This window comes from Coccinella septempunctata, chromosome 1 (assembly GCF_907165205.1).
Source record: "Coccinella septempunctata chromosome 1, icCocSept1.1, whole genome shotgun sequence".
Lineage (NCBI taxonomy): Eukaryota > Metazoa > Arthropoda > Insecta > Coleoptera > Coccinellidae > Coccinella > Coccinella septempunctata.
The window spans coordinates 11,329,576-11,350,778 of NC_058189.1; the positions used below are offsets into that span (position 1 = coordinate 11,329,576).

A 21,203-nucleotide genomic window follows, 5' to 3' on the forward strand; every position below is an offset into this window, starting at 1 on the left:
TATCATAAAATTTCAAAATTGAGGCCTAGTATGATCATTCATTAGGAATCTTAATTTATTGTAGTATCAATTCTCATTAAAATTTTGTGAATCTTATGTTTCCAAAATATGTTATCATCATTTGCAAAGAATTATTCAAACAGGGAGAGAGTCTTTGATCGTACAAATATCTTAACAGTAGATTCTTGAAATCAAAAGAAACACCTATCCTTTACCATTTTTCCGAATCGGCTGTTGAAAAACCAAAAAAAAATTATTTTTTGTTCTATCTCACAAACGGTTTTATCGAATGAAATGAATTTCGGAATACTTATGATCTTTAATTTATTTGATTTATCTTTTTCGAACACAAAATATCACCCACGTCTTCCAGTTTTCTCATTATGACCATTACGTACCATAAAAATACCAAAAATTCAAAGAACCCAACTCTTGAAAATAAGTTGGACGCTAAAATATACATATAGCCATTTTAAGTTTTCATAATTATCTGTGCCACCCCTGGAAAAACAAAATTACCCTCATAGTAACTAGCTAAATCTGTGACACTACACATCTGTGGATCTTTGAAACAGAGTTATATTCATCCAAAGTACCAATTTTTTCAAATTTCACCAATACTTTTTAATTTTTCAACATCAAATTACTCAAAACGGAGCATTATACGAGAAATTATGAAGAATACTTTTATTTTACAAAACGTTCAAATATTCATTAAATAGCGTCCAACTTAGTTTCAAGTGTTGGGTTCTTTGAATTTCTGGTATTTCTTGTGTTCGAAAAAAATTCATCAAACAAATGAAAAAGTATATTCCCAGAATCATTTTTAATGGTTTTTCAACATCCTGTATATTTTAAACCGGGCCGATTCGGAGAAAATGGTAAAATAAAAGAGTGTTCCTCTCGACCACAGGAATCTAGCATTAAAATATTTGTACGAGTCAAAAACTCACCCTGTAGACTTACGGTGGAAAATTTAATTTTTTTCGACATTTTAATATTTGTGAATTAACAGCTCACAAGCGTGCTATACGGGTGGCGGTAAGTGCAGATATGTAATGAATCGAAAGAAGCAAGTTTTATGTGTTTTATTGTTTTTTCCGCCCAATCCATTATGCCTGTCCTTCCCCTCATGTTTCACTTTGAATATATGTTCCTACAATTAATAGAATATTCAAGAAGAAAGTATTGTACAATCAAACAACAACAATTGAAATTACACCAGTGCCTAACAATTTCAAAGGGGTTAAACAGATTAGGCGCTGTCATACACCACTGGCATCCGCCAGAAACGTTTTTTTTTGTTGACATAATTCATTAGAGTATATCTGTATAATCTGTAATATCTGCACCTTCTGATAAATATAGAAGTAATAGGTAGAATAATTCCAAATAAATCCCTCTATGTGTCAGACAGGAGACAAATTTCATACAAGTGATTCTGTGGTTGAAATACTTCCAATGAGTGATGATACACCTTGTATATTATGAATCCAGTACTCCATTATACATCTGAAACTAATCCCAAATTGCAGCCGAAGTCACACAATTCTGACTGTTTACATTTCATCCGAACAACCCGCAGAAAATGGTGTCTTCTTGTCAAGATCCGGAAAAATTCATTTTGTGGATTTAGCTGGAAGTGAGATGACCAAGAAAACTCAAAGTCGAGGGAAAACCCTGGAAGAGGCTAACAATATCAACAAGAGTTTGATGGTTTTAGGTAAGTTCTCCAACATGAAAACTACTAGAACAAAACATAATATTATCGTTTGCGGATTCATAGCAGGCAATGAAATACTTGTACGAAGACAGAAAGCAAATATAAACTCCCTGTTTTTAAACATTTGTAACGATTTATGACTTCTGATTATACTCGCTAAGTTCAAATGGAACATACTTATTATCATATTACATAATTCTACTTTAACTATTTTGCGCTGCATTCCCTATAGCTATCTTGAGTAGTTTTCTAGTTAATCACATTTACTTCTCATGAACTAAACAAACTACTAAAAGACTTTTATATTCATTTTGTAACGTGCTTTCAAAAGCGTGTAATAGATAGATATGAAATTTTATGAAATTGCATTGGAAATTGTGAGATGATAAATCCGTTATCTTGAATAATTAATTATGTTGGCGATTTTGGTGAAACGATTTATTTTGATGAGCCCTACTTCCTATAAAAAAGACTCAGGTTTGAAAACACCCTGTACCTATATACAATTTATCGACACGTCAATACTCAGAATAACTAGTTTCAATCTTCTTCGCAGAGCTTTGTCCTTAAACTTGTAACACTTATTCAAAATTCAATTAGAAGCCCCCTATCGAACCGATATAGGGTACTGAATAAATTATAACAACTTTCGTTTAATCATCGAGATCGGCCGTCTTCATAAGTACTACAATAAAATCATTATTCGTAGAGTATACTTCATTTCATGATAATATTTCAATAAAACCTAGTCAAATTCTTGTGTTTTGATATAATACAGTTGAATGAAGATCTTAAGATCGAAGTGCGGAACTATTTTTAGATAAATTAAATACGATGTGTTTGTCCCGTTGGATCATTTCTTGAAAAGTCAACGCCGAAGTGCAGAAAGAATTATCGCTGTGAGTAGAAAACATGGAATTAAATTGAATTGAGTTTCTGATACATACATACTTGATTTCGGCTTTGTATAAAAAGTTTTATAAATCACTGCACTACACATCTTTAGCTATCTGAAGATATTATATCATGTGTCCGTGAAGTCTACGCAATTGAAATTGTAACGAACGTTATTCAATGTAGGCTATGAAAGTGATATTTTTGTCTTAATGTGGTTCTTATAGCATGTACGACTACATAAAAGTAATAACAATAACTTTATTCAATTCTTTAAGACATTTAACATGTATAGGAAGAGCCAAAAAGAGTAAAGAAACAAATATACATAATATGAACATTTAATTAACATTACACTCTATCATTATTTTTTAGATGTGAGAATTTTTTAGAAATATTTTTAGCAGATTCTGGCAAAATCTTAAACGCTAGTTCGATCATTTCATACAATTTATAAATAAAAATACCAAATGTTACAGTAAAATCTAAGCATTGCGTTTAACTACTGTTCAAAATCGAGGGTGTTATGATTTTGTCAAAAAAGAGTAGTGAACAAGATAATTGAGTTGGAGATAGTATGAAAACATTTATTGTATATCGTTCACAATCATAAAATGAACATGTCACCTGCATGAAACTAATATAGTAATAAAAAACAAATATTAACAACATATACTCAGAGAGACCCTATTCTACTAGAATGAAAGATAATCCAGAGCAGTTCAAATGAGAAGTCACTTGAGGTCAGACTTAGACAAGTTTAATAAATTCAAAATTAACACAGCGTTTACATTGACAGAGCAATCAATGAAAATTGATTGCGAGAGCCTCTTCATTCCATCAGAAAGGCAGAAGGTTAGAATAATGAATTTAATGAGAAGATCGAGTGGTAACATTGAAATAGGCCAAGAGGTGAAACTATATTGACTAACTCTGATCAACAAGGAGAGATAAATACATAAAATGTGAGTTGACCAATAATTATGATGCATAAATCATACAAGTTAAATTAGAAAAGCAAAATTAATTAATCTGAGAAGTGCTAGAATATTACAAATGAAAAGATTAATTAATAAAATGAGAAGAACAATCATAATTAATCTGAGAAGAAGAAGAATATTATAATTGATATACATTACGTAGGTCTTAAAGAGAGCTGAAATTTATCAATGAATACAACATTTATAGAGACGGGCTGCTTACAAGTGAGCACGATTAGAACGTCCTTCAAAAAAACAGAAGATACAATTGATAAATTATGAGATGTGCAAATCGAAAGTACAGAGATAACCACTAATCGTTGGTTTCGAGAAGTGCAGAAGGCTGAAAACTAAAATGTAGATCGAGCAAGGTGAATAAACATGAGAATGTATCATGAGAGTACAAGTTATAATGAGTAGATCATACCAATTGAGTGTGCACGATTGCCAGAGCAAGCTTTCCAGGGACGAGATTGTTGAACCATAGTTTAGATATTCACATCGTGTTCTGAAGTAAAAAATACTAAATCCAGGGTCAACCCTGGAGAACATGAGGATTCATTAATCTGAAACTCGACAACAGTAATTAGTCATAAGTAATTGAGCAGGCAACAGAAATGGCTGAGAAATGAAGTAAAATGATTTCAACTAAGAGATGAAGAAGACGGTAAATCAGTATTCATTATCAATGAGAAAGACTTGAGAAGATTCAATTCTGGTGCTACATACCCATTTTCATGTGAGAAGATCTAGAGAGGTCTGAAAATCTATGTAAATTATAGAATACAGTATGTATTCTATACATACAGGCATACAATATGTATGCCTTCTCAGGAATATTATTCCTGAGAAGGCATTTAATTGATTTGTCTGGAGTGAACGTTTCAATTGGGCGGTACTAGCAAGTGAATGTCAAGACTAACTTCTTGAGATAGTATCAAACTGCTAACTACTTAATATGAGTTTATTAATAAGCCGTCATCTTGAGATGCTTATAATATCTTGATAAGGTATCAACTGTGATAGATCTTGAGACCCGTTTGGAGATCTGCATGACTATTAATACGGGCTTAAGTCCCGTCTCAAGATGACGGCTTATTAATAAACTCATATTAAGTCGTTATCGGTTTGAAACTATCTCAAGAAGCGAGTCTTGAAACTCAACTTATGAATGTCTTGAATAATGGTCTTGAGATAGACTTGAGATTACAAAACGAAGAGAAATTATTGTTTTTATTTTTGCTCGATATTTTTCATCAGTGTGGCTTACAGTGGAGTGTAACGAAGTAGAATTTTCGATCGATTTCATCGTAGTAGTTAACCACGTCTTCCATGGATTCCATATTTTACGTAGATGATACCGATTTTTAAAAGCACAAAAGAGAAATTACTGTCAGTTCACATCTTGAGTCAGGTTCCGACCATATACTCAATATTTGACGTTTCCAAAACCTCCTGAGATCATTCGAGGACATCGCAGTCACATTTATTAATAAGCGCTAACTCAATTGAGGTCGTCTTCTTGACAGAGTCTCAAGTCAAATTTATTAATTGGACTGTTGTCTCCTCAATATGCTGCTTAAAACATTCTCATAACTTGAGATCTGACTATTAATACGGGCCTTAGTCTCGTCTCACTCTAGTTACTATAGTTTTAGACATTCTAGCAGGGAACTTAAAATTAAAATTTGACACTTCTATTCAAAAAATGTTTAAATACCAACATTTCGGACTATAAAAAATCATCTACCTACAACTACAATCCAGCAGATACATTTTCAATGAGTGGTGGGGGCGTACTTAAAGTTTGTGTCTTATAGTCCCATATTATGGAATTTTTTTTCAGGATATTGTATATCATCTTTGAGTGATCAAAAAAGGAAAACTAAGCACATTCCCTATCGAGATTCCAAACTGACTAAACTTTTGGCTGATTCATTAGCGGGAAATGGAGTAACTTTGATGGTACGTATATATTCTTGTTTCGTTGAAATGCAGGATTAATAAAGTTTTTCAGATTGCTTGTATATCACCTGCAAGGTGTAACAGAAATGAAACCATAAACACGCTACGATATGCAGCTAGAGCGAAAAAAATTAGAACAAAACCGATCGTACTGATGGTAAGTAAAATCCACTGACTCCTATATGATCGATTCTGAGATGGTATAGAATTGACGAAAAAAACTCAAAGAATTAGGTAAAAATAACAAGGCTCCTTTAGTCTGGGTTCCTATAGTTACTCAATAATCAAAGGAAATAAGAGGTCAATACTCCTGTCAGTAAAAGAGCAGCTTTATTTTAATCGATTTGCGGAAGAATATAGGAATATGTCATCTCGTATTTCAATGAAATTGGGATCCAATAATCAAGTGAATAGGGATTGATGATTTCATGGAATGAATCTCGATCATTCGAATTTCGAGGGACCAACGAAAAAGTTCAAATTACCGAGAGTTCAAAATAATAAGAGTTCGAATAAAGAAGAGGGAGGTACACTTTCGAGAACGCCCTATGACCTGTATGGACCTCGGTATAGACCCATACAGTATAGGTTATTTAGAGGCACCTTGGTGTGTTCTATCTATCCTTGATATATGTGCATTACCCAATGAATCACCCTGTATATAATTCAACATTAAATTTATTATAGCTCAGGAAAATTGTTTTAATGACTCATTTGATTTTTTAGGATCCACGCGAAGCCTTGATACTGAGCTTGAAACGGGAGGTCAGCGTTCTGCAAAATGAAAATGAACATTTACGGTCTGCTCTACTAGTATATTCCAGAGCACCTGGATCTGCGTACAGTGGAGATTCGGAAACTGGTAATGAAAGTTCCATTTATAATAATCGAATGAAATAACGCTTGAAGACATTCAAGTAATATTGAGAATTGATTCAGGCACATAAAACCGGTTGATATACCTAAATATTGATAAATGTTACGATTTGCAGTGGTACCACGATCGATCGACAATCTATCGACAACTTATCGATGTCGAATTCGATGAGGCGTTATCGCCAATCTAATTACACCCGACAGTTTTCGTGTTAATAAGATGTTCACATAGAGTAATCTTTGGTAAAAATGTTCAACTATTTGCCTCAAAGATAAGGCAGGAAAAAAGGGGAAAACGGGATTATTGTCGAGTCGTGCGCTTGACGTGAACTTGTGGTACGTGGGCTGAATAGAACTAACTACGCTCCATTCAAGCCGTCAACGCAAAGACCATACTATTGAAGAAGAGTAAATGCTTTAGGTCTTCTTCGACCTCATCAGAGCAACACAACTCAGACTTCAATAAAAAGGGCAAGGAATTGACGGAAATTATTATTGGGTTGTAGCTGGGGAGCCGACAATGCTTAATCGGGATTTACTCGAACTCGAGCGTCGTGGAGACCTAGTGGATTCTGAAGATTAGATTGTAGGAACAAAAAAAGGTTCTATAATGTATGCACTTTCAGCGGTGGGAAAAGCGTCTGCAGGTTTTCAAACATATAAAAAAAATCGTCAGGTCTACATACTCGAGCGTGTCTACATACTCGAGCATATCAGATTAAGATACTGTATATGCCCTACGTGTCTATGATAATAAATTCATGCTTATCTGACAGTTTGTGGGGTGGGGCTGGCAGAAGAGTTGAAAATGTTTAAAAACATGTTTTTGATCGTGTCAGATTTTGAGAGGATATTTTGATTGAACCCGAAGTACATACTCGAGCGTTTCAGATTTTCATACAGATGGTTAATCTCGGTGTTGCAGACGTGTTGACCTATTAATCTAACACTCATCATTTTCATCATGAAAGTTGTAGATAATAAAATTCTGTACAACTTTTGTCTGAAGCAATTTTCCATACCCTTAACCGTTTTCGAGCTACAGCGTGATAAGGGCGAGGAGCTTATCCACACATGCGAAAGCACAAGGTCAATGTAGAAACCCAGTGTAATGTACTTTTTTTTAATCCCACCCCCCAGGCCTTGTGAAGTTGCACATTAGCTAACATTATGGCCAGGCGCAAATAGAAACGCAGGTTGGTGAGGTGACGCAACTTTTGCTGCACATACTATCTGGCAAGTCACAAGTCACTGTCACGCTTTATTTGCGTGGTCTTGGTCTTTTCTATGTTTTACAAAAACTCACGCTGCGTCACCTCACTAACCTGCGTTTCTATTTGCGCCTGGCCTATCGCACTTTTCTAGGTTCAACACTCCAACAACCATGACGGCGCCACAGTGGTCCGAAACCCCGAAAAGCTGGCCAAAAGTCAAAAACTTTTTCGATTCGGGTGGAAGTCTGTTTTTAGGGGTTTTCGGTGTCGCTGATTACAAATTTGAAGACAAAAAGTGGAAACACAAAATGGCGGATCCAAAATGGCGGAAGTTTTAACGAAAACGTACTCAATTCGGGTAAAGGTCTGTACTCGGGGGTTTTCGAGGTCGCTAATCACGAATGCGAACTCGAAATGTAGAAAAAAAATGGTGGATCCAATATGGCGGAAAATTTTTTCGGAGTCGTATTCAATTCGGGTAAAAAATTGTACTCAGGGGTTTTCCGGGACGCTGATTGAGAATTCGAAATCAAAATGTGAAAAAAATTAAAAAATAAAAAAATATTCACAAATTTTAAAATCGCCATTTTTTTTATTCACGGGGTTGGGGGGTGAGTGGGGTGGTGAGGATAGAATTGAAATATCGAAGTAACACCTGACACGAATTTTCGTTTATTTATTTGGAATCGCTAAGTCGTCTTATTCAAAAGAAAAAAAAAACATATCCTAAACAAGAACCAACCTAGGCACACATCATCGCGTAAACGTTATCCCCAAAATCAAAGTTGCAGTCAGAAGCAGCCAATTTTTGGATATGTTTTGATGAGATATCTAAGCAACAGTTTACATTCAGTTTCAGGGTGGGGTTCGTTGGGGGTTTTGACTAATGGCTTTTTCTAACACGACTTTTCAGAAAGTAAAAAAAAAATACCACTACTTTCCTTAATGATTTTACACTTCATACATCTGTTACAATAATTTCGAGCAACACATTCAAAATCTACCTTTTTTCCAAAGAAAAATCCATTTTACAGAATCAAAATCCGTTCACTTCTCGCGATTCTACACTTGTCTAAACTTTGTCCTATTTTAGACGCGCGATGAGCGAACGATTTACATGCGTAACACTCTCAAATGGTAGGCGATTCCAAGCCAGATATGGACGTTTTCGCTTTCTTAATGGTTATAATACATAGTAGGGATACTACCAAAACTATTCCAATCATTGAAAGTCCCTAGAAAAAAACATTCGTTTTGGACTTTTGGCCAGCTTTTCGGGATTTCGGACCACTGTGGCGGCGGCGGGATTCGAAGAACCCGCTACACCACTAGCGTACTAGCCGGTATCCCTACCGATTAGGCTACCGAGACAGTCATTAAGTATATTCATCGCCATATGTCTCAAAAACTTTCACGTAGAAAAATGCTGTACAACTTTTGTAATGAATGCGAAAACAATTTGAAGCCGAGGCGAGGAGATTATTCAAAAAAACTTATTTTTGTGACCTTTATGGCCAATTTTTATTGGTTCGGCTTGCTGAAACTGCCAGATTATATTTTTTCCATTATTCTTGAATCATTAGCTTCAAAATAAAAAAAAAAACGCCACCGCGCTCGAGAATGTACATGTGACTTTTTTTTTGCAAGTTTGGCACCCTCCCATACATTTTCATCTCGCTTAAATTGTCAGATTAAGAGAATGTATACTTCTCAACATGTAATTAACCACATATTTCTTAATCTGACACACTCGAATATGTACAATGATCGTTTTTTTACTATTCTGATGTCCTAGACAATTCCCCCTATATACAGTTCTAATTTTTGGTAGAGCAATTACTCTACAGGGTCCAAGGTATCTCCGCTCATATTAATCTGACACGATCGAGTTTATCTCGAATTTCCCTCTTAGGCTCCCCAACTAGTATTGGCAAGAAAGTGACGTCGGTTTGCACCAGTAGATATAGCATTTTGTTTGTTATTCTTTTGTGAATGTTAGATTTTTTGTTTTTTGGGATTTGATTTTCGATAACCTTATGTTGATATACAAACCTAATTGTGATTTTGTTTCCGGTCAGAGTGCAAAAAATATATCTTCGACACATTTTACTTTTTTATTGTCATAAAGGCAAGAGAGCTGAAGTTCAAAAAGAGATATATAAAGTTAAAGTGTTGGTATTGTTTATTTAACAGAGCGCACGTGTCAGAATTGGTTAAAAATTTTCGTTATGGAGATTTCTCACTAAAAGATGACAACTAAGATCAGCATCTAATCTTTCCTGGTAGTCTTCTATCATTGGTTGATAGTTATGGTATCTGTCTGAATAGTCCAATTATAAATTTGTTCAATCACTCCTAGTATGAATTCTTACCGATAGGCGATATTCATTTCGCATTATTGTGACTGGGAGATATTTGTGAATTTATAGTCAGTGATTCTGAAGCACTTAAATCATCATCATGCAGATTCGTTTGCCTTAGCATTTCATTCTGAATTAATGATCTATTCATTCCATCGGTCTTCGGCCTTGTTAAGACATTTATTCTTTTCGGCCAAAATATGAAATCATTTTTTATTATTCTTATTTTTAGAACGCAGAAGAATAGCTACGCCACCGCACGTAGAAGTCGAGAAATTGCAGGAACTAGACACTCCCCAGTTGGTGGAGCTATTGAAACTTTACATAACTGAAAACGAGTTGCTCAAAAAAGATAATTACGATCTCTTCTCGTCCAGAGAAATGCTACAAAGAGATCACGAGATGGTGTGTCGAGAAAACGAAAGATTACTCAAGAAGGTGGAAGAGGTCAATGAGTAAATACACAAAATGTATTAGGTTGTTCTTTACCCCCTAAGATTAGGATCTGTTGCAGGTCGCCTCTGATTGCCGCCAGACCAGCTTTTTCGGCTGAAATGTTGAATACTACTAGCGATTCCGATGTTGTCAGCAATATTTGGACTAATCCAATGGTTCGTTTCTCATATATGTCCTCCTTAATCCTCGGGGACCTTAAGTCCTCTTGAGCCTTCTTCCTTTCAAATGAATCATCAGTAATTAGCATTATTCTAAGTTTTTCAGATGACAATCTTTCCAGAAATCATGAATATTCATTTTTCATATCCTGACAGATAAGATATAAAACTGTTCTGGATATTCTTGAACTCCTATTTTAATCCTTTATAAATCAATGATGTTTTAATTACAGGATACCAAAAAGGACGATTCAAATCGAATTCCTGCTTCCATAGAGAAAGAATTGGAGAAGCGACAAATCGGAAAAATGTAAGATATATAATTACACTAGACACTAGACACTAGCACACATTGCGGATCTATTTCTTCATATGGTAGTGAAGAAAATCAAATAAAATTGCCAAAAGCTAAACATGTTATCTCTCAAGAAAATGATATCATGAATGCAATAAGGTGATGAAACAATTAACGAACATTCAGAGAAATTACCGAATATGTAACAATTCCTTCGCATTTTCCTTGTTTTGAATAATTTGGCGCATATTGGTAAGGGAAGTTTCAATTGAACAGTTCTTCAAAATTGGAAAATATATTCGAAGTAAGAATCGTTATTTAACAGGATAATTATATCCAAACTTAAATATCCACAAGAGAGCGATTTATATTAAAAAAATCAAGTCATTACACTACCCTGAAAATTCCAAGATTCTAGTTTTTTTCTTTCGGTGTGTCTACAGACGGCTGGGCAGAATTGATTTTCAACAATAATTCTTCATTAATCAGTCAAACCTAATCGTTGGCAGCTCGAAAATCAAAATTCGTTAATGCACTTGTTCTTGGGAATAATTGCTCAGTTTCAATCCCTCTGCCGAATTAACAAATCGTAACCACAATCTCATCATAGTCTTTGCTTTCATATACGGGGTGAGTCTTTGACTCGTACAAATATTTTAACAGTAGATTCTTGAGGTCAAAAGAAACACTTTTATCCTATACCATATTTTGCGATTCGGCCTTAAAAAAAAGGTATAGCCATTTTAAGTTTTCATAATGGGCTATGCCACCTCTGTAGAAACAAAATTCCCTTCAGAATATCAATTTCATTATATGACACTACCCACAGCCTCCTTAAACTAAAAGGGAGTTAGACGGCTGTGCACTACCCATCTGCAGATCTTTTAAACAGAGTTGCATTCAACCAAATTACCCAATTTTCCGAATATCAAAGATATTTTTTATTTTTGAACATCAAATTACTCGAAAACGGCGCATTATAAAAGAAAATATAAAGAATACTCTCATTTTACAAAATGTTCAAATGTTCGTTAGTTAGGGTAGCGTCCAACTTATTAGTTTCAAGAGTTGGGTTCTTTGAATTTTGGGTATTTATATGGTACATAACGGTTATAACGAGAAAACTGGTAATATGATATCTTGTGATATCTTGTGATTTGAAAAACATTCATCAAAAATAAATGAAAAACTTTATCTCGAAATGCATTCCATTCGATAAAAACCATTTGAAAGAACTAAAGATAACATTTTTATGGTTTTTCAACAGACCGCATCTTTTAAACCGAGCCGATTAGGAAAAACTGGTAGAGGAAAAAAGTCTTTCTTTGGGCCTCAAGAATCTTCTGTTGAAATATTTGTAAGAGTCTAACACTCACCTGAAAAATGTCGGAGGTAGATACTCGCCGAATACGGACGAATAGACACGAATGCTAGCATTTAGCAACTCGTTTGTTTGCATGGTCCAAGGGCGGCTCGTCGAAGGATCCAAGGGAGGTTGAGCCTCCTCATACAGCTGAGCACCAAAATTATTAATATAGGTACATGTGAAACCAATCATAATTTTCGTAAATAAATTTGAACAGGGAATTTAAGAATGCTTGGTCTAGATATTCGGGTCAGAATCCTCTGATTCGAGCTATTGAAAATGTATCATCACATTGAGCGGCCGTGGCCCTATAATACTGCAATGTTTGTTTAATATTATAGGGTAGGGAAGGCTATTCTGCTTATTTTCGTTTTAGGACACCTCTGCGACGTCATAGATCGTGGGATGACAAACCTAAATCAGCTGGTATTAATAGGACCAAGAGTCATGAATTGCCCAGTCCTACCAATAAAAAAAATTCTTCAAGGTAAATATCGAGCATTTTGTTGATGAATTACAATGGATGATAGAAATGCAAAGTTTTTAATAAGGTAAAGTGTAGGTAAGTGCAATTATGAGGTAACTGCAATCAGGAACCTGCATTGATAAATCATAATATAAATACGCAACCTCTCTTGACCATGCACACAAAAAATGGTATATTCTACTTGATGTGAGCAGGGATAACCCTGCTCACCATCTGTAAAGTTCAGTATTAAAACGATCTCCGCACGAACTGTATGTATCGGTCGAAAGTTAATAGATGCTTCATATTTAAAAAGTTAATAAGACTGTGATTTTGATAATTAATAAAGAAAATATGAAATTTATATAGTTTCTATTCAACTTTTAATCGATTGCACTTAACCCAAGGTCTTATATAATTGGGTTAAACGTAAAAAATGCTGCACGATTGCACTTTCCTGTTTTTATGGGGAATATTGAATATTCAATATGAGATTTTTTGATTTACTGAAACGAAAAAATGCAATGATATTGATAAAGGAGGTGACCTCATAAAAATATCTTTTACTGTTTTTTACGCGCGTATAAGTTAGTCGGTACGAAAATTACAGAATTCCATTCGCTAATATAAATGTTATAAGAGCGTTCTAACAAATTCATTGGCATATAGCAAAGTGTAGCATTCTTATAACGACGAATTTCTTTGAGTGCAGTAAAAGAATGGCTCCAAAATAATATGTGAAATTAATACGAATGTCGGTCATAAAATATTATTCTTTCAACGACGTTTCGGCATATTGTTATTTATAAAGTGTCATTTTAGCCTGAAAAGAAAGATGCCGAAAAGTTGTTAAAAAATACTATTTTATGGTTTTTTGACCGACATCCTTAATTTCACAGTGAAAAACAATTTCAAAAATTAAATAGGTATACTTAAAAAGTATTCTGAAAGTTCGTGTTTCCAGCATGACGATTGAAGAAAATCTTTCTTCTTTTGCAGAAAAGGGAAGCCCATAGAAGTAGATCGAAGATTTTCTATAGCAAATGAGAAGAATGGCAATCTGTTGAATGCCTCTAAGAAAATGGATATTTTCGGAAGTGTAATTTCTCTCACTGATGAAGATGGGTAGAACTTATCCATATCTCACTATGCCTTGGGAAAATGTTTCGTAGAATATAAACAAAAATCTATCAAGTCGTATTTAGAGTTACCAATTCTTCGAGGACAATTGCAGCAATTATTAAATAAAGCCGAAATTATCCAACAAATATTTATTCAGCTAAGTGTACTGCTGAAAAAAAAATTGTCATAATTTCCCGGATAATCTCGCATTGTGAAACTATTATTAGGAATAGGATAGGTACTCAGTTAATGTAATTGGAAATAGACAAACCTATGTTTATAATTTCATCTCAGATTGATGAAAAAGTAGATATTTCAGTGATTTTCCTGACTGTAGGATATTGAAAAAACGAAAAAACCTTCCCAAAATAATTTCAATTAAAGTATAAAATATAAAAATCAGGAATTTATTTTTTTAATTTGAAATTATGGCATGATGGCGTACGTGTCACTACCTCCGATGAAACTCCAGAGGTGTGTGGACTGTGGGCTCCAAGTACTCAAGATAAACAAACGCTACGTCAGAGACAGTTTGTCTCTGGCTACGTGTAGGGGCGGCTTTATATCGCCGAGTGGTCGACCTAGTGGTGGGGACTGGATGTCGCAGCACATTATGGAGTATAGACACCAATATACTGTCTATACTTTCAGTGTCTATACTGTAGTCGCTTGAATTAATTTCTTGCCAAATATGTAACCTTTCAACCTGGTATATCTCGCGAACTATTCGTTGAAGGAAGATGCTACAAATAGCATTTTTCTTCAGGAATAAATTCCGAAAATGAGGGTCATATATTCATTTATATATTGATCAATTACAAGATATCTTCATGTGGAGCATATTTTTCGAATGAACCTTTCTCTTGAATCACTCTATATATTGAAGAAAACCTCATAAAAATCTGTTGCGTAGATTTGAAGATCTAAGCATACATAGGGACAGTGTTTATCTAGATTCTTTCTTTGAAATATTCTAACCAACGGTATTCGTGAGTCACCCTGTATAGCTCTGGTTCTTGAAAGATCTAGAATTTGCCAGAGGAAGTACTTAGGATCGCAGAGGTAATGTACCTACCGCAATATTACAGGTAATTAATACCTGTCATATAAATAATATTCTTTTTTCGAACATTTGGAATGACATTTTTTCTGCCTTGAAATTCAATATTTGAACAGAAATTCCAGGATTTGGTGAAAGAAAACATAAATATTTTTGGTACATCTGTATTATCATAATAGGAATACTGTCTTAAGATTGATAAGATAAAAGTATAAAAATAATATGAATGCCATTATTTTTTTGGAAATATTCTAGTAAACATTATATATCACTGTTATTAACATTTTTTTTCTCCTCTATCTTGGAGACATCTACTGGTTTTTCTTCTTTCTTATGTGCAATTTTCTGGATTTTCTTCTTCTTGAAATTTTTACAATACATATCATATAAATCTTTAACTTCCTTCAAATCTTCCCTCTCAATATCCCAAGGAATAGTTATTCTATTGTTGTCTCCACCAAATTTAGTTGGATCCAATTCCTTTGAATACTCAGGTATTTCTAAACCTAAGCGTTTCATTATTTTTTCTATTGCTTCATCTACATAGGTATGCATAATTAAATCTGCTTTCTTATCCTGAAAAAAACAAGTTATATTGTACACTTATTATATTATGCACCGAGTGAATTACGCACTTGTTTTGTTGGTTGTAGATTAATGATAGCAACTTTGCCGCCGTATTTTTTACATCTAAGAGGTAAATTTCCACTAGGAACAATTTGTAGAGTAGATCCCAAACATATATTCAAATCAGCTACACTGAAAAAGTAGAACAGAACAATGTAAAACTCAATGAACTTTTCATCAAATGAAATGTATTCTATTTCAATAGAACAATAATACAGTTGCACTGATGCGGAGATTAACATACTAAGCATGGCTAGTTCTGTGTATGGAAGAGCCCAGATACACCATAATCTATATGGGTGTAAATTCAAACTGATATACTCGTACATAATAAGGCGTTGTAGTGCATTGCAAACAAATATTTTCTGGGATCATTTATACGATGAAGAGTGGCATCTCTCTCTCAATTATGGATTTCCAAATAGGCTACCTAGGCTACAGCATACAGCGGCAAATTTTTCCGCTGACTCCAAGAACGGATAAACAATTTCATCAAATTTCTTATTATCTCTCATTATCTGACGTTCTTTTTTCCTTTTGGGGTTGAAAAACCTAGTGGTCGCATCGGTTTCCTTTCGAAACAATCTATAAGCGGCAATGGTGTCAACAACATGACCTTGGAGCAGCTAAACTCAAGCAACTATTGCCGAGCGATTAATGCGGTTATGGCAATAGAAGGCGGTATCATCGACCGAAGTTAAAAGCTATGTTACAACCGAAAAAACAAAGGCTTTCTTTTAACATGAAGGCAAATAACCGGATCAACCTAATTTCATGATCGGCAGTCTAGTATAGGCGGCGATTGGATTCACCATATATGCGGCTTTTTCTTAAAGGCCAGAATATACCCCAAACCGGTAATTTCTATAATTATGCTTTTTGAAAACGTTTTTCATACTGTAAGGCCTCAATTTTGCACGCGACGTTTTTTATGTTGTGTTATGTTTTGTATGTGCGCAAATTGAGTCGCGCGTGTGTGACACAGCGCGACACGTGTTTTTATGAACTACTGGATTGAATTTGGGATCAAATAGAACAGCGCAATTTGGCACAAAATAATTACTGTAGTTTGTGATAAAGTTTGATTGGTTTCAGCAAAAATCCAATCTCATTTTGATTCTAATTCAGGATTCAGAAACAGAAAACATTCCGGGTTTTACCTCTGCTGAAAGTACGATTCTCGACTGGTGCGCAAGTCCGTTAGGTACAGAAAACAAGGGTAAACCGCTGTGCCTTTTTCTCCAACCTATCCGAGTTCTGTAAGTACGATTCTTAGATGGTGCGCAAGCCCGTTGTTAGCAGAAAACAGAGCGGAGAACTGCCTCCCACCGTCGTGCATTACAAACCCTTAACTCTTGAGGCTGAGTTCCACCCCTAAGTGAAAGTCTTGGTTCTGGCTGGCGAACGAATCCGTAACATGCGTTGCGCGTTCGAGATCGGATATTTTCTTTCGGTTCAACTCATTCCTTAAAATCACCACCTTCTCATCGATATCTGTATATCATACCGTGAAATTCTTTTAGTTTTGTATAGCAGGCTGTTTGCCAATTTCACCTATTGTACCCTAATTTTCACTTGACTGATCCTAGATTATATCTCTGTGAATAATGATTCGGGAGGGAAGGGCTCATCCTTTATACGCCCTGCACTGAGTTATCAAAATATGGGAGGATTTCAGACCCTTCATTATATTTCAGAACTTTGTTATGATTTCGAAGCATAACTTCCAAACTCTCATCATTTTTAAAAGAAGAAATAAAAAAAGGCTGCAAAGGTTTTTCATCTGTATGATCATTTTATTGCTTCAAGAGTTTGCTTGAACTTCAAAAATTGAGGAAAATAATTCAAGTAAGGAGCTAACTGAATCGATATTGATAAAATTCAGTAACTAAGTATCCAGTTTTTCGCAGGTCATATCATCAGCATGATTTCTTTTCTTGACCAACCTGGTTATAACGGCAACTGAAGGAATCTTTTCGAACTTAAAATTGATATGAAATTTTTTACTGCTTACTTATAGAGGAAGAAATCATGGAAAAATTAAATCGCCTTTGGCAATGTATAACTGTATAATTTATTTGAATAGTTTTGATCCTACAAGCTTCTTTCGTAAATAATTCTTAAGCAGAGTTTATACCACGGGACTTCCTCGTCATCCGTATAAGACGCAAAGGGAGAAAGACTACCAGAATGTGAGGTGTTGCCAGAACACTTGAACGATAAGTAGAAGTTACGAATATTACAATAATTTCTACTTTCGTCGAAAAAGTGGCACTTAACGAACTTCTTTTTTCAATTTCACCAGGATACGAATTGTAGCCAATGGCGAGACTTTTCGAGAAATTTTTTTCATGTGGAAATTCAAAGAGATAATATCAGCTCGGAAAGTCAATGACACGCGCTGCGTCTCAATTTACGCTCAACCTACAGAACGCATTGCAATTCGCATTTCAAAATTATAGTGACTCTATCAAACACAGTGGCGACAATTGGAAATTTAGCAAGAATATGGCGGCTTAGAAGCACAGATTTCAATGCTATGATCTCTAATTCGGAATGCGGATTGGCTCACGTCACGTCATGTGACCAAATCCGCCATATTCTTGCTAAAACGATGAAAAAGGAGACCACAATTGTCGCCACTGTGTTTGATTGAGTCACTGTATTCAAAATAAGATTGCAGCGCTATGGTGAACAGTTACGGAACTACACTGTGACAGTTGTTGTTATTGTTTTCATAACCTCAAAAGCTAATCGTTTTATAAAAAAAGTAATCCGAGGTTCTGGATTTTCACCAAAAATTATGAGAATGATTGCATATGGTAATTCAACTAGAATTCGAATGATTTTTTTTGGTTTGGCAATTTTCAGTTGTGAAGCTTTGACGATCCGTCAACTCCTTAGTGCCCGATTTCTATGATTAAGGTCATCACTCTAATCTATGGTTACAGCCATATTCGGGTTACTCTGGCTGCCACCAGAGGTCGTATCGCTTTTAACGCTAATGACGTTTTGAAAGTACTTTACATGAATTTGAAACTGATCTCTCACCACTCTTTCAAACTGATGATCTCAAGGTGCCAACAGATTACTCTGACGTGACGTGGGACCACGTCATAATGCGCATGACTCAAAAATCTAGCATGCGATTTTGCGCAGGAGCGTGGTAATGACAAATTGAACGCACAGGCACAAAACGCTATGTTAGATTTTTGAATCCTGCGCATTATGACACGGTCCCACGTCACGTCAGAGTAATCTGTAGGCACCTTTACGGTAAGGAAGGCGCATGTGAAAAGAGATTCGGATACGTAGTATTTGGTGTGGACGGCATTGCCAAATCTATCCAAACGCTTTTCAACGGTTCGATGGAGTTTCGTCGAGACGAGAAACATCCAAGGGGTATTAGTTTGAATAATTTGTGAAGTGGACGAAATTAGAATGTATCGCCAGTATCAATTCAGATACCCAACATCCATTGATATAAAAAATCAACAAATGTTATCTAAATCCAACCAACCCCCATCTCTCAGAGTATCAACAGATGGACCATTCAATTTTTATTTCTTTTCAGTTATGGTGAGTGAAATAGCCAAGATATTCATATGTGTGGGTGTTTTAGTTTATTATTCCCGATAATGAATATTTTAAAATTTTGGAAACGAATTCACTGATGATATTTCCAAACTTACAAATCATGGAAGACAAAATGAAAAATATCTGTCTGTCCAGCATCCATTGTTGACTCAATGGTTATTCCATCAAAATCACGATAAAAAATTACCTTGAATGATAGTCTGCCATTTCTAAATCTTCCTCAGGTAAATTAGCTTCCCAATCTAATATTGTATCAGTCAATTTACCCCTACAAGATCTACCTCTAGCAATGATCCTTTTACAATTAGCTCCTAAGAGTTTCTGACCTACGGTAGAAGTAGCACTGTTCCTCACAAACTGACTGAAAAAATATTTGTATTGTTTCCATAATATACACAGTTTAAATGGATTTGTTATACCTTTTACAAATATTGCACTGTTCAGTAAACATATTACCATGCAACTCTGCTAAATTTTTCCTAGGAACTCCAGATTTCAAATGCAGACCATCAATGTTTTGTGTGACAATATACCTAATAATTCCTTTATCAATTAAATGTTTGAGCGCTTGATGTGTCTTAGTTGGCAGTGCATCATCAAAGGAAATATTAATAGAGGGCTTCTCCCCTTTTTTTTCTAATGTCCAAACACCATGAGGTCCCCTAATTTGAATGATTTTAGTAATTGAATGAATTGAATGAAAATTATCATAAGATACCTAAAATCAGGTATTCCAGCAGATGTACTTATTCCAGCTCCTGTATGAACTACTACATGCCTAGAATTCTTAATCAATTCACATAGTTCCTCACACTTTTTCTCAACTATCTCTGAAGAATCAAAAATCTAAAGAAGTTATGATTAAATAAAGAACTTCGAAAATTATATTATTTTACCTCTGGGACCCCCAAAACACCTTTATTTTCATATTCCGACAACCCTTCCGCATAATTACAAGACATGGTTTTCAAGAATTAGTTACAGGACTTTTGTTATAAAAACAATTAAAATTTGACGAAGGAATCCAAGGACCAAGGATTGTTTATTTACGGAATGAATTTTATAGGTTAATGTAATAAATGTCAGATCATTTCTCTATCTGTGATCTTTGTAATAAAGCCCTATTCGCACGACAAGCTAGGTAGCGCCTTCGAACGGCGATGTGCTCAACTACCGTAAACAAAAACTCATTTCCGAAAGTAACATAAAAAAAACATTGATTGCAGTATAATACTGGTCCAAAATTCTGGAAACAGTGAATTTATTTCGCGCACGGTTGGAAAATCAGAATTCTGATGCCCGAGGACGAAGAATCGAATTATCCATCAAATTTTGGGCCTGATGGGGCCTTATACGAGATATAAAAAAAATATGAGGCCCCACTTTGAAATTTCAAATGCAAACCGATCTTTTTCTTTGCATATTAGGATTCAGCGAGAAATTCTACATACTAATTTCGTCCATTTTTGGGCCCTTGCAGCGTTTTCTGTTAAAAATCCGGGGGAGTCTGAATCATTCAAACACTTGAGTTTCAAATAGTTTACTTAAGGTCAGAATCAAAGATTGTAGATCTCACTAATCTTTGATCAGAATAAAATATATAATACTTCAATTGAGCCCTGTAACAGAGAAAATCCTCAATAGCAGTACGCCCTCTAGTGTGAACGATCCAGACGCCTCGGGTATTTAAAAAAAAAACGCTGAATGGACGAAAAACTTTGATGTCTTGATATCTTCTACTCCTCACAGAATATGTGTAATTTTGAAGATTACATTAAACCAATTATTAACTATTATATCCATATCCTGTTTCCAATAAACAATAATTATAAATATACGTATATAGGTATCATTTTTTTTATCAGTAATTTCTTTTGAATTTCATTAATTTCTCCATTATTATGAATGAATAAAGCCGATAACTTACCACTTACACCCTTTATAATGTGGGAAGATAAAGGTGCCTACAGATTACTCTGATGTGACGTGGGCCCACGTCAAATGCGCATTATTCAAAAATCCTATGCTAGATTTTTTAATCATG

At 34.9% G+C, this 21,203-nt stretch overlaps 2 protein-coding genes across 3 annotated transcripts in view; one reads left to right on the top strand and one right to left on the bottom strand.

The window, feature by feature from the left end:
* LOC123322675 (kinesin-like protein KIF12) overlaps positions 1–14,111 on the top strand; it is a 44,159-nt gene extending 30,048 nt beyond the window's left edge. Inside the window, exons 8-16 of one of the 2 annotated variants that reach the window (XM_044910655.1) lie at positions 1,536–1,723; positions 5,444–5,562; positions 5,615–5,719; positions 6,289–6,424; positions 10,245–10,467; positions 10,527–10,623; positions 10,860–10,936; positions 12,664–12,774; positions 13,753–14,111. In XM_044910655.1, coding sequence (XP_044766590.1) covers positions 1,536–1,723; positions 5,444–5,562; positions 5,615–5,719; positions 6,289–6,424; positions 10,245–10,467; positions 10,527–10,623; positions 10,860–10,936; positions 12,664–12,774; positions 13,753–13,882 — 1,186 coding nt within the window. In that variant the 3' untranslated portion in view covers positions 13,883–14,111. Of the gene's footprint in view, positions 1–1,535; positions 1,724–5,443; positions 5,563–5,614; positions 5,720–6,288; positions 6,425–10,244; positions 10,468–10,514; positions 10,624–10,859; positions 10,937–12,663; positions 12,775–13,752 lie in introns of both variants that reach the window. The other variant, XM_044910653.1, reaches the window with a different exon arrangement.
* Positions 14,112–15,083: 972 nt separating this feature from the next.
* On the bottom strand, positions 15,084–20,230 carry LOC123313158 (NAD-dependent protein deacetylase Sirt6). The gene is made up of 6 exons (XM_044897902.1): positions 20,056–20,230; positions 19,878–20,005; positions 19,579–19,821; positions 19,347–19,520; positions 15,571–15,694; positions 15,084–15,511 (listed from the first exon to the last, which is right to left on the bottom strand). The coding sequence occupies exons 1-6, from the start codon at positions 20,119–20,121 to the stop codon at positions 15,197–15,199; spliced, it is 1,050 nt and encodes a 349-aa protein (XP_044753837.1). The 5' UTR covers positions 20,122–20,230; the 3' UTR covers positions 15,084–15,196.
* Between the last annotated feature and the right edge of the window lie 973 nt (positions 20,231–21,203).